Genomic DNA, 14,362 nt, shown 5'->3' with positions numbered 1-14,362 from the left:
GTAGATTTATAATGAAGGACACCACATGTTTAAATTAACAATTCCATCTTATAATTTATCAAATAGGAGGAGTGATTAGATTTCTAAGTCATTTTAAGTTATTAAATAGAGTTGATTAAATGGGTAGTGATTCAAAGGTTTCGTTCAAGGAGTGTATGTAGACTATTAATGTAAATATTTACAATTATTTATATTAATGCATTTATGAATGGAGACAATGAGGTTGGAAGAAAGGATTCTTTATGGGGCAACAGAAGTGCAATATAAATAGCCAATTTTTTTGAAGGAAAGAAATAATTAGAAACTTTTAAAATTATCTAAATTGCATATTAATTATTACACTGAAATTTTGTAAAAGGCACCTAATTGTCAAAATAGTGCCGCTTGATTAGAAGAGATTTCAATCGATTGAATACATCTAGTCAATTGGTTACAGTGTTTGATGACTTAGATCCGTGTCCTATAAGTATCTTTATAGGAACATCTTTCCTGAGATTGTTCTTTTTTCTTTCAAAATTTGAGTTTTATAGAGAAGTTGAACACTTTTTGCAAAAAGTACAACCTTAAAGGCTTTGGATTCATGTTGTTTCACTATTGGTATTCTTCTAAGGTTATCCATGTTTACTTGTTCAGATTTTAAGTCTTTTAGAATCATTAAACACTTTTGATTAAAGGTGTTTAGTTGTGATTAGTAGATTAATCGATCTACTAAAAGTTATTCTAGTTGTCTAGATTCAAAGTGGTCCTGGGTGATTATGAATGCCTTAAATTTGTGTGATAAATTGACATTGTTAAAATAGTTTACACTTTACAACAACAATTGTCTTATCCCATTAGGTTGAGTTGGCTATATAATTTTTTTTTTATTTTAGTTCTATCCCTTACTATATCATTATTTATATTCAAATAAATTTTATTTTATTTTATTATTACTGATCAAGTTTTTTTTTTGTCTTGTTTGAAATTCTTATCTGGTATTGTTTCACATCATTTTATTGGAGTATTATTCATCATCTTTTTGATCTTAAATGTGTTTGTCATAGTGTTTTTTTAATAGATGCAATTATGATTTTTTTTAATGTTGTCATTTCTTATTTTGATTATTTTCTATATATATTCATTTTAATATTTTTTATCTCTATAACTTTCATGTTCTAATCATAATCCAACATTCAATGTCATATAATAGCATATTTAATTTTCATTTTGTATTTTTTTTAAAAAAAAATTTAGAAGTACTTTATGATCACATAAGACATTCAATACTTTTTTCCATTTCAGCCATATGTAAGATATAATTCTATATGCCTTAATTGTTTTGCTAACATGATTTTAAATATTTAAAGGTTTCATTTTCTTTTAATTCTTTATCTTCTATTTTAATAATTATTTTATTATATTTAATATTATTAAATTTAAATTGTATATATTTTATTTATTTTTTTATTAAATTTAAAAAATTTCATTTCGAATGTTTATTGTTAAAATTTTAATTTATTATTTATTTTTTTATCTGTCTCATTTATTTGAATAATATCATCTGTACAGAATATTTATATAGTAATGTATTTTGAGTTCGTCGGGATTAATATATAAAGACAAGTATGGGAGCTGATGTTTAATATAATTTTATTTTTATTAGAAATGATTTAATTAATTTAGCATTTATTCGTTTATGGCGTTTTTCTTACACATGCTAAATAGGTATCATTTTGCATTTGGATATTTTTTATTCTTATTTTGATTGTTATTGAGTCGCTATTAATTTTAAGTTTAAAAAATAGCCTTAATTTCAATTATCAAAAAAGGCAAGATGTCTTTGCAGTTATGTTCACAGAAATCTGTCTCAAAGCTTACAATTATATGGAGAATTTTTTTGTCATTTAAAAAATTACAATTATAAAAAATAGATTATAGTATGGAAAGAAATGAGTATTTCAGAAAAATATCTCATATAAATGAATCTTTATTAATAAAATTTGTATAGAAATAATTTATAACTCTATAAATAACGCTAAAAATATCATTAGGAAATTTCAATAATTTAATTTATTAACACTTTCTGAAAATAAAATCTAATTTATATTTAATTTAGATTTCTAAAATTATGTTGCTAAAAGTGATCGTCACTCTCAAATTCACGCTATTAGAATCAAAATAATCGATGGAATTAAATTAATTTAAATTTTCAATTTAATTTATTCAGTAGTTTATTTTTTTAATATCAATTAATTCAATTAAATGGATTCAATTTTAAATTTTAAAAATAAATTAAATTGAATATTTTTTTTCATTAAATAAAAATTATTTTTATTAAATCAATTAAGTTTTTATTAATTTTTTTATATATTTTAAAATTAATTAATTCAATTTTAATAATAAAATTTAATCAGGTTGATTTTAAAAAACAATTAATTCGATAAATTTTATTTGTCTGAGTCATTAGCAGTTAGGAAAAAAAAAAATGGAATCGTCACATCAATGGCTCCCCTAGAGCTGGTTTCACGGATATGGAGGGAAGTAAGAATCATTAGCAGTTACAGGATATACTTGAAGAGGAGACACATGAAAAGACTACGTGGACTCAGAAATTTTGTTTAGGGACTCATTAGCTATAAAATTATAAAAATATAATTTATATTGACTAAAAGATGGACAATAAAAGTTAAAACATTTTTAGACTTACAATTGATCTCTAGGCCTTTCATATTTTTTATAATAATTTATCATAAAATCATTTGATAAGTTACTAAATATATTTTTTAAATATATATCATTCATCATCATTCGTTTTATTATGAAGTTGATTCTTCACCATCTTACCATAGTTGAAAATGCTTTCTCTGTTGTGAAAGTTGCAATTGACAAAATTAAAGACAATGTTAAAGGCTTATAAACCAATAGATATACCATGTCTCTTCTATTTTTCATCATCCACTTAATCCTTTAAGTTTGAAATTTTAATATCTAAGTGGATATTTATGATGAAAATCTGAGGTTGATTTGAGAGTTCTAAAATGTCAATATCAAAAAAAAAATTTCTTAGATAGAATTCAACTAATCAAATCATCTTTTGATTGTCTAAAGAAGCAAAAGAATTAGATGAATTTAAACACACAACACAAAAATAATAATTCAACGTTAGTCTCATTAAATCGACTATTTAGCTCATGTAATTACATATCAATGATAGTGTTGAATAATTCAACATAATAGTGACGAAAATTTATCATGTATCATCCCTATTGGGATCATGAATAAAATATTTCCTATAAAAATTGAAAGTCATATCCAACAAAAAAACAACTTTACCCATCAACCCTCGTTGATTGAAGGCGTTGTTTAGATATCAACCAATCTCAAAGTATTTTCAATATCTTGATATTTTCTCTACAAAACTTGTGACAACTCATTTGTTATTCCCAATAATGATTGCATCAAATAAAAAAAGTAATCACAAATTCAAAAGCTTGTATTGCCTCTAGCAAACGAGATGCCTCAAACTTTTTATCCAAAATAAACCTTCTTCCATAATTACATCAAATGCATCAACCACGCCCCCAAGGGCTGGATCAGTTGGTAAGTTGGTGATATGTTTGCAGCATGGAGCGACGATTCGAGTGTCGCCAGTTGCAATGTGGGATAATATCCCTGTCTGCTGGCTTAAAGCCTCGAACAACCATCAACTTGCCAACCCAGCATTCACCCTGATTTACCTTCCTCCTACAATACCATGGGGCAGGCGTAGGGGGCCGCTGGGCGGCGAAACCCGCCTTTTGCAGCATCGAATGCATCAACCACATATGCAAATAATGTAATAAAACCATTTAGAGTTCTGAAATATAATCCCCAACGTGTACCACCATGACGAGTGAGAGATGTCTCTTGATTCAATCCCTATCCACTAAGGATTTCTTCATTTTCTAAACTAGCAATTATTCTAGTAATTTGTGACTATTGCAAAGCATCTTGTGGCTTACATGAGGTTCCCACCATATTAACAATATCAAAAATTAAATTGCAAAGTCTGGCAACAAGTGCTAATTGAAGTTGATGAGTAAAATAATGGTAATGTGGAGACCCATTCGCTTTCAAAATAAAAGCAGTCCATTATAACCTTGACCTCACAACATTGAAATGCTCAAACCATCTGCCGAAAGCATATCATCAAATGCTTCTTTTAGTGATTTGTGGTAGTACTTCTAACATCTTTATGACCCAAAAATAGCTCAACTTCATATTCTCAAGGGCATTTTGAAGTACAACTCTCCTAACTTCTTCATTATTGTCAACAAGAAATTACAATAGCTCAACAAAAAATCCCCGATTACTTGAATCTTTAGATTTCTTGTAATCGCGAAATAAGAGATCATGATTCATAAGAAATCTATTGCACTTAATTGATGACTTCAATCAAATTCTATAATCAATTTTCATTTCCTCCGTTGCTTTAACAAAATTATTCTATGTTGTTCTTGATTTAACAAGTCTTGGCATTTACCGAAAGTTAAATTATGAGCACTATTAGGAACCCCAGCTCTCGTAATTTTTCTTTCTTTTTTTCAATTTGTAAAAACCTTCGCTGCCATCTCCTTGCTCCCTACACTTCTGGAAAAGATAGCAATATGGACAAAATGTAGCATGTAATTAAGGATGTAAATGAACCAAACGATTCGTTAGCTATTCGGAGCTCGATTCGATAAAAAATTTATTCGAGTTCGTTCGTTTATCTTATCGAGCCGAGCTCGAGCTCGAGCTCGATTTCGAACTCGACAGTTTTATCGAGCCGAGCTCGAACTTAAGGATATTCGGCTCGTGAGCTCGCGAACATGTTCGTTTATAGGCTCGTGAGCAAAAAAAAAATGAGCTTTAAAACGAGTAAAAAAAAAACGAACTTTAAAACGAACCTTAAAATGAGCCAAAAAACGAGCTCTAAAACAAGCTCTAAACGAGCCCGAAAATGAGTCTGAGCTCGCTTAACAAGTTAGGCTCGTTAACTTTGATAATTGAGCTAATAACGAGCCGAGCTCGAACTGTTCGTGAGCCTGATAATTCTAAAACGAGTCGAGCTCGAGCCGAGCTAGAGCCTGATACTATTCGACTCGGTTCGGCTCGTTTACATCTCTACATGTAATGTTATACTCTAACCAATCAAATTCATCAAACCAGGACCAATTAAATCTTCTTAGCTTGTTATTGAAATATCTAGTTTTAAATTTATGCTTATGGAGTTGGTGTGGGCTTCTTATATAATACTTTTTTCAAACTCTTTCACAGATATTAGGTTTATAATCCATAATCCTAAATCATATTAGGTTTATAATCCATAATCCTAAATCTTAATCCTCTATATCTAAACCAATATGACTCTTAAATTTTTTTCAACACAAGTTTCATAATTCTTTTTTCAGATCAATTCCCTTTTTTTTTTTCAAAAGATGATATTTTTAAACATTTGATTTTCTTAAAAAATATCTTAACATAATACATAATTCTACAAAAAAAATCAAGGCAAATGTCAAAAATAAGAATACTTAGAATCAATCTTAAATGATAAAACTAACAAATATTCAACAATCAACACTCCAAAACAATAGAAAAAATTTAAAATTTCTAATATCAAAATAGATGAAAACTCAAAGACACCAAACTAACAATTTAAACATAAAAAATAATAAATAAATATAATATATATTTCCAAAATATCATAATTGAAAAGTCAAAAAGGGTAAGGAAGTAAGAGAAAATGTGATACCTTCCAGATCACAAGCTAAGAGATTTTTTTTTTTTGAAAAGAAGGCAAGAGAAAAAGATTAGAAAAAGGATTTTGTGACTTTTGTTTTTAAAATAAATTTACTTTCTTAATTAAAATTTAAGAGTATATTAGTATTTTTTTTAAAAAAAATGAGGGGCCCAGGAGCCCCTTGCCCTTTTGTGAGTCCACCTCTAACCATGCCAATGGTGTTATGATCGTGTGTGCATCGACTCAAAAGTGGCCAACAAAATAATGACAATTGACTAGTTTACTTTTAGCTAGCATCAATAATTCAATCCTTTGGATCAATTATTCCTGAGAATGACTGATTCAGTCTTACAAAAATTTTCCATCCATCATTGAAATAAATCCAGAAATACTCGCAATAGCCAACAGACAACCCAACAACTTAACATTTCAAGTTTATCATTCCATAAAAGAAAATATCCTACAATATATCACAATTGAGAATCAAATCATGAATACTTAGAAAACTGCATGAGTATTCTACCACTGCACCATAACCAGGGTTGGCAATGGACTAGTGTAATTAGCTCAGCTCACTCCATTGGATTAATAGTTGGTTTATCAATCACATTTGTAACGAAATGCAAGGCTCTACTGCATGTTAAACCATATGAGATACTGTAGATTGGATTATCTACCAGCACAGAAATGTAACTTCCAAGAAAACCTTGCACAGCGCTAAATATGATTAGAAGCAAGTTAATAGGAAGATTAAAATTAGAGACTGCATGATAACATTTGAGCTATATGAATAATATATGAATGAATGAATGAATGATCATGACAAAATTCACGAGTTATTTCTCTCCATATTTTCTATGTTTCCATCAAAATTATCTACCTCATTCTCAATCCTTAACATATGTGGAAAAGTTCTCTTGTACAATTGCTTCAAAATCATAAAACTGAAGAAATTCACTATAAAAGAGGAAGAAATTGGCATAAACAAATCTAGAGCTGTAATACAGGAACAATTTCAATCCATATTCCACAACAATTTTAAAGATTAGCAAACATACATTGGGCGTTTCTTCAACATGGAACAGCTCTGGATGCCTGTGGGATGAAGTGAAACACCCAATCGTAATTGCTCAGCTGATTTTATGGAGTGATCTCATTTTTACCAAGCTCACTTGGTGGAGGAAGAAGAAGTGCGAGTCTCTGTTTGCACCGTTGAATCCTCCGAAGACGCTCTTTTCTCAATCTACATCACATTCGCAAAGAAACACCAGATTAAGAAAATTCTTTACTCTTTTAACAGTTTCTGCAGTAGTTTTCCTTGACTAGCAAAACATAGATTTGTTCTTTGAAACCAAAAAAAGGGAAAAGAAATATATTGAATGCTAATTGGGTGAAGGTCTCTTTGTTCTTCTTAGCTAACAACCAAATTAATCATATAAACAGCAAAGACTTTGTAAACGGATACTCATTGCATAGAAGTAGAAGGCTGGTACTAGCTTCTTTAGGTAAAAAAGGATGAAGCCCAATGGCCTACGAGGATCCAATAAAGAAGAATATTAAATAATTCTTCAGGTTCTGTCGTGGTGAGGAGATCTTTTAGGCCAATCGATGACATGTAGTTACACCATTATATGTGTGCAACCAACATCTAAAAATTAATGAAAAAGAAATTGTATAGTTCTAGCATATGCCAAGTAACGGAACTTACTTGATAAAATTCAATTTTCCACTGAAAAATTGAATAACAAAATGCAATTTCTTATTGGTTAAGAAAGATGGAAAGAATAAAAAAAAGGGAAAAATATCATGAGCATACCGCGCCCTGACAATTTTTGCATGTTTTACATGTCTGTGGAGCAAATCTTCCATAGATAACTCCTCAATAGAGCCAACATGCTGCAAGTTTAATTTACATGTCAATACAAGTTTGCTTTTCATATTAAAATTCTACCATAGTGGTCATTAATAAAGAAACGCAAATGAAAGCATGCAACGGAAGCACCTAGAAAACCACAAAAGAAGTGATTTTGAAAGCAATGAACGTAGTTCTTGGTATAAAACTTGGTCTTCATTTCTAATGTCTCAATTCAAGATAAAATTGGAAGATATACTGCTCAGAATTACAATTTAAGGCATAAGAAAGGATGACAAACAAATTGAAACAATCTATATGCATAAGAAAGGCTCTTCAAACATTATATTTGAATGTGAACCTATGATTTGTAATCTAAAACCATTATTGACCAAACTATGTCCTTGACTGTAAGGTACTTAAAGTGTTATTTTACTTGCACCAACTTGGAGTTTCCATCTGTAATGATATGCTTTAAAAGAACACCTACATAATCATCTGTATGATAGAAAATGTTATAATTAGTTGTTTTAGAATCACAAGTTTTCTGCATAACCTAGTAACAAACGACATACAACGACATAAATTCGAACCTTTTAGACTGAATTTTCTAATGTTAAAATTTGGCAAGAAAAATATTGATCAAACTATATTTTGGTATCTAGTGATACAATATACAAAAACACTAACCCTTGCAATAAATATAACTGATACTACAACAACATACCAAACACTAAGCCCCAACTATCTAAATGGATCATATCATCCCATCATTGAATTTAATATGAGATTGTGCTTTTAATGCCCCCAATTATTTTAAAGTACTTGCAATTTTATTGAGTAGAATTTTATTTAATTTCCTTTTATACCTCTCACATTCAATGATAATTGATGAATTAGACTATTTTGCTTTTTAAGACATTCGAATGTTTACATAGTTCCTCTAATTTTCTCACTAATTAAAGCTACATCTAATTGCACTAGCATATTAATATTTCTTATTCGCTTCCTTTTGGTGAATCCGTACACCCATCTCCTCATTCTCATCTCTGTCATACTATTTTTTTTTTGTCATGAATATTTTGGCTCAAATTATAGATGAAAAACAACATAATTTTGTAGAGTTTTCCTCTAGCCTAAGAGACACATGAGAATAACACAAGACTCTAAAATCTCCACTAAATTCACAGCTCTCTCTCTCTCTCTCTCTCTCTCTCTCTCTCTCTCTCTCTTGTGTTGTTGAATAGTAGATCCAAGACATCTAAAATCCTCTTTTATTATTGCTGAAGCCACACTTTACAGCTTCAATACCATTTACAACTTGTTTAGTCACTTCAGAAATATACCTCATCCTCCTTGACATCATCAGACTCGGTATCATTTTCGTGTAGCGCATTCACTTCAGAATCAACCATAGAAGCAGGCAAAGGTCTTGGAAGAAGCTTCTCACCATCTCCAAAGTTTGTCTGTAAACAAATAGGATTCATGTTCAAATAAAAGAACTAAAAAGAGAGAGATAGGAACTTGCTAATGCTTGACAAATTATTACAATCCTATGCACCTATGGACGCAAACTACCAGTCCATATGGCAGGACCCAATGCCATAATGTTCACTCTTTATAGTAGATATACAGGAGAAAGATCCTTTAGGAGTGTATAATCACTGGGCATTAAGCAAGCTCAAGAAATGGTAAAGTGGTCATCAAATGACCTGCTTATCAAGATGATTCTTATAGTTTGAAGCATAGAAGCTTGAAATATCAAATTCACAAAAAACAAAATCACAGGGTAAAATTTTCTTGAATACATGAGAATGTCAAAACCTGAATTTCATGAGGCTGGCCATTCCACACCCATAATCGGCAAAGAGAATAAAGGGATGTTGAGCAACCATCCAATAACTTGACCTTCAAGAGCCATTATAGTCATCATCAGTGACGAGGTTTAAACTACTGCAGAGTCTGACTCACTACCAATAGATGTCATCAAATCAACCAAGTGTGCAAACTATGTAATAAAACAAAATCAATAGGTCTTGGGGTCAATTTCAATGGATGCAAAATGCCTCGTTAGGTGCCTAACTTTCCTCATGCGTCTGTATCTAGCAAGGGCCGACAATACTGAGCCGCTTGGGGTGAGCGTTATCACCTTTGCTCTAATATGTCATAAAACAAAATCAGCCTAATCGAACAATGTTCTAAAAAAATAAATAATATTATTTGCTTGGAATAGCCACGTCAATGCAACCTCCATTGAACTAAATAATCTTTTATCCAATAACATATTGGCCATGGTCCCAACATTATAGAGGACGAAATACTTAGCTATAAATGTCCTCCATTTTGCTAATGGTTTGAGTATCAACTAATAACTTACTAAAAAATTGTTGTTGAATTAATACGAAACTGGAATCAGAACAATAATGGAAATGTGAAACCCATATAAGGAAGTGCCTTTTGCAAACTCTTAAGAGTAACAACATTCAGCATTCATGTTCCACCAAATATACTCTATCGACTAAGGCTTCTATCACCTTTTATAACTAGATATTCACGATACATATTCCCACAAAAAATCATGTTAAACAGAGATATCTCATATCAAACAGATTATATTTTTATGCACAGAGACATGAGAAAGCATGTCATTTTCACTTAAAAGGCTTCAAGATAGTATATTATATTAGTATCTATATGCTTAAGATATTTAATAGTTGTTGAAGGATAACTCATCATGACATTAGGCATACATATTTACTCAATTCAACTGACTCGTTACTCCTATGCAAATAGCTATCCACCTAGATTCAGTACCAGGCATATCACTTAGCGAAGTTAGCAATAACATTTGACAATTCTTATACAGAAATACTGGTGCAAACACGTTAACAGAAATCCAACAAATTTTGGAGATTGACATGGAAGACAGCTACAAAGACATATATGCATTAGTGTTAATATTCCTCTTCAACAACATAGAAAAGAAGTCTTGAAAAGTATCCCGTGTCAATGCTTACTTTACGATCATTAATCACCATAACATCATCTTCCCTGCTCCTTTCCCTGCACAGCACATTTTGATCGGTGATAGCAAGAAAAAAGGGATGGTGAAGTTGAGATAAATCATGCAAATAGTCACTTACCTCTTCCTAAATTTGTTGTCCTCTGCTGTTGAAGACACTGAAGCATTTGGCGTAGCCTGAGTTGTAAATTTAGAGGAATGCACAGATCAGAGTTCGATCTACCGTAGAAAGCTCTAATTGTGATAAAACCACAAACGATGGTATGAAATTATAGTAAAAAAGCGAACCTTTGGATGAGCTCCTGATTGGATGCTCTTAATCGGGCCGGTGGGAGCGACGACGGGCCGGTGGACCACCAACGGCGCAGGAGGCGGTCTCAGGTGGTGGATGGGCACATGCATCTGGGTGACCATCGAATCTGCGGGGCCGTACGCGAAAGGCCTCGCCTGTGCGGCGGCCGCAAAGGTCATAACGGCAGCGGCCTGCGAGGGGCGAACGGAGGGGCGCGGGGGGAAGGCACCGCGGTGGTGGTAGAGAAGTCCCTGCGTGGGAGGGGGAGGGTTTAGGGGTTTGCCGAGGACGGGCTGGGGAGAGAAGGCCGGTGAAGGGCGGAGTGAGGCTGAGGCGTATGGGCGCAGTTGAGGGAGGGGATGGGCGGATGAGGAGGGTGGATCCGGGGCGGAAGCCGCGAGGGAGGCGGCGGCGGCGGAGGAGGAGGAGGAGGAGGTGGGGGAGGCCATGGCGGGCAGATTTGGAGGACGAATTGATGGGGCGGTTCAAAAAGGCAGACCACCATCACAAAGAGATAGAACCTTTCAACCCATCTGTCACGTGCTCGGCTTAAGTAACCCGAAAATTCAACGGAGATGAAAGATGAAGTGTCCCTATAATATTTTTGCGAAAGATGTAATTTATCATCCCTGTAATTTAATATTGGTAAAAGATGAATTGGTCAATATAAAAGAAATAGATCACGGATAGTTATTAATTAAAATAATAATTAATATATAAAAGAGATTATAATAATCAGTCATTTCGGAATTACTTATGTCTAACAAATTATTAAATCAGAGTAAAAACTCAATAACCGAATAAACACTCAATGACCGATATATATGAAGAATATGTGCTCCTATTGTGTCTTTGATATTTGTCCATAAAAAATACAATGTCGATCCTTTAAACGATCCTGTCTATCTTTAGTGGGAACTGGGAAGACACCCTTGCATTAGCATCAAAATGTGACTGCATAACTCAGTTGCAACTAATTCTTCCACACTATCCGAGCTCATGAAGTCTCCAAATTAGGATGCCTAAAAAAAATCATGTCTTAGCTAGCTCGCCATCATCCTAAGCAAACCAATTGCTAGCTTCTGTCCAAGAGCCTCCGATGACCCAGTAGTCGATAATATAAGATCTCTTATCTGAAGTGCGGGAGTCCATTGCAATTGATCTATGAATGTATGATTAACTATGATAGGCTGAGGGTGATTTGGTTTATATATTGTTATGTTGTACACCGCGCAATGTGCACATGTGCGCAACTACACGGTGTGTAACATTTTTTTTTTAATTTTTTTTAAACTTATGGTTTAGCTATTTATGATTTTGGCTTTAGAGTTTAGAGTATAGTATTGTTAAAAATTAATTTTGAGAATTAATGTACATGTATGCATAGAATATATACACATGCATACATAGAATTAAAACACATGCATTGTGAGGTTTCATGAATTTAATATATAATGATCAAATTAATTAAGCAATAACTAATGTAATTTTAGAACTATCCATGATATCTTTATAAGATTGTAGTGGTTATGCCATAAATAAGTTCAATCAAATACTTTATTAGATTTTTTGTTTTCTCTATTGTTAAATTGTTCTCTACTTCAATATCCATCAGTGGTGTCAGAGCAAGTATATATTTATCTTTCCTAATGACAAATATCCTCTTCCAATACTCTCTAAGTCAAGTTCCAATTTTTTATGGAGAGCATTATGATTATTGGAATAGTCAGATGGAAATATTTTTCATCTCACAAGATCTTTGGGAGGTAACTAAATAAAGCTACGAAGAATCACCAACGTCTCCTCTAGCATGGACAAATGCTCAACAACGACAATATAAAAAGCATATCAAACAAAATGTAAATGCACTACGATACATCCAACAAGGATTGAGAAGTCAATATTTCCTCGCATTTTCAATATTAAAAAGGCTAAGGATGCTTAGGAAGTTCTGAACAAAGAATTTCAAGGTTCAGAGAAAATCATTGTCATTAAATTACAAACTCTATGGACGAATTTTGATAATTTGTCCATGAAAGACACTGAAAGGGTACGTGATCTTTTTTCAAAAATTACTAAGATAGTTAACTTGATTAGAAATTGTGGTGATACTATTGAAGACAAGAAAATAGTTGACAAAATTTTCAACATGTTATTCTAGTCATTCATTGAGGAAACTTATCTACATTGACTATATATATGAACTAATGGGTTATGTTGAAGCTCATGAGAATAGAATGATTAGATATACAAAGGAACCATTAGAGGAGGCTCTTCAATCCAAAATAAATGTGACAGACAGAAAGAATAAAGATTGATCAAGATGACCAAAGTATCAACATTGGAATTCTAATTCAAGAGGTGAATCAAAAGGCAAGGAGTGGAAGAAAAATAAATTTAGCAACAAAGATTTCAGACAATACCACATATGAAAAAAGAGCAATCATGAAAGTAAAGATTGTTGGTTTCGACAATCTAACAATTGTGAAGACTCTAGCCATCTTTACATCAATTGCCTAAAGAAGTTGAAAAATCAAGTCAATTTCACTGAAGATGATGAATTCTTAGAACAATTATTCTACTCTTGCATGAGTACACAAGAAGATTGAGATACATGGTACCTCGATAGCAGGTGCAGTTGCCATTTGACAATTATAAAGTCTAGTTTTGTTTATCTGGATGATTCATTTAAATCCAAAGTGAAGCTTGGAGATGGAAAGTATGTGAAGGTGGAAGGCAAAGGTAATATCATCATGAAAACAAAGGGAGATACTTCTAAACTTATCAAAGATGTGTTTTATGTTCTTGAATTATCTCAAAATTTATTGAGTGTGGGTCGATTGATAGTAAATGGTTATATGCTCACATTTGATAAGGATAGATGCACAATGAGTGACAAGGAAAAGAAACAAACAATAATGATAGTACCTATGACATCAAATAGAGTATTTCCAATGTGCATGTCTCATAAAGAAAAGCTGATTTTTAAAGTTTGCAATCATAAATGATTTAATGTTTTGGCATATGAGGTATGCACATTTAAATTATGAGTGTCTTAAATGACTGAATAAAGAGACTATGGCTATTGAGTTACCTTCTATTAACGTAAGTGGGAGAGTTTGTGAAGGATGTGTTTATGGAAAAAAAAATCATAGAATATCATTTCCTAATTTTTCATGGAGAGCTACAAGTCTGCTAGAATGATTGCATGCCGATATTTGTAGTCCAACCAAAACTTATTCCTTGAACAATAAAAAATATTTTCTTTTATTTGTTGATGATTATTCAAAGATGATGTGGGTATATTTTCTTTTCTTCTGAAGTTTTCTTTAAATTTCTCCAATTTATGGCCTATGTTGAAAGAGAAAGTGGACAAGTCATTAAAGGCTTGAGAACAGATAGAGGAAGAGAATTTATTTCAAAGCCATTTTGAAACTATTGTAAAAAAAAAAG

The 14,362-nt window shown here is 32.0% G+C and overlaps 1 protein-coding gene across 2 annotated transcripts; it reads right to left on the bottom strand.

Moving 5' to 3' along the window:
- Positions 1–6,594: 6,594 nt before the first annotated feature.
- Positions 6,595–11,416, bottom strand: LOC122043007. Of its 2 annotated transcripts, XM_042603432.1 has the most exons (7): positions 10,906–11,413; positions 10,739–10,794; positions 10,613–10,658; positions 9,420–9,503; positions 8,942–9,061; positions 7,560–7,639; positions 6,595–6,986 (listed from the first exon to the last, which is right to left on the bottom strand). In XM_042603432.1, the coding sequence occupies exons 1-7, from the start codon at positions 11,356–11,358 to the stop codon at positions 6,884–6,886; spliced, it is 942 nt and encodes a 313-aa protein (XP_042459366.1). In that variant the 5' UTR covers positions 11,359–11,413; the 3' UTR covers positions 6,595–6,883. The 2 variants fall into 2 exon arrangements, with proteins under 2 accessions (XP_042459366.1, XP_042459367.1); XM_042603433.1 differs by lacking the exon at positions 9,420–9,503 and having other exon boundaries at positions 10,906–11,416.
- Positions 11,417–14,362: the final 2,946 nt, after the last annotated feature.

This window comes from Zingiber officinale, chromosome 2A (genome assembly GCF_018446385.1).
Source record: "Zingiber officinale cultivar Zhangliang chromosome 2A, Zo_v1.1, whole genome shotgun sequence".
Taxonomy (NCBI): domain Eukaryota; kingdom Viridiplantae; phylum Streptophyta; class Magnoliopsida; order Zingiberales; family Zingiberaceae; genus Zingiber; species Zingiber officinale.
Note: the sequence above shows the minus strand (reverse complement) of the source record. Positions and strands in the feature narration are given on the sequence as shown.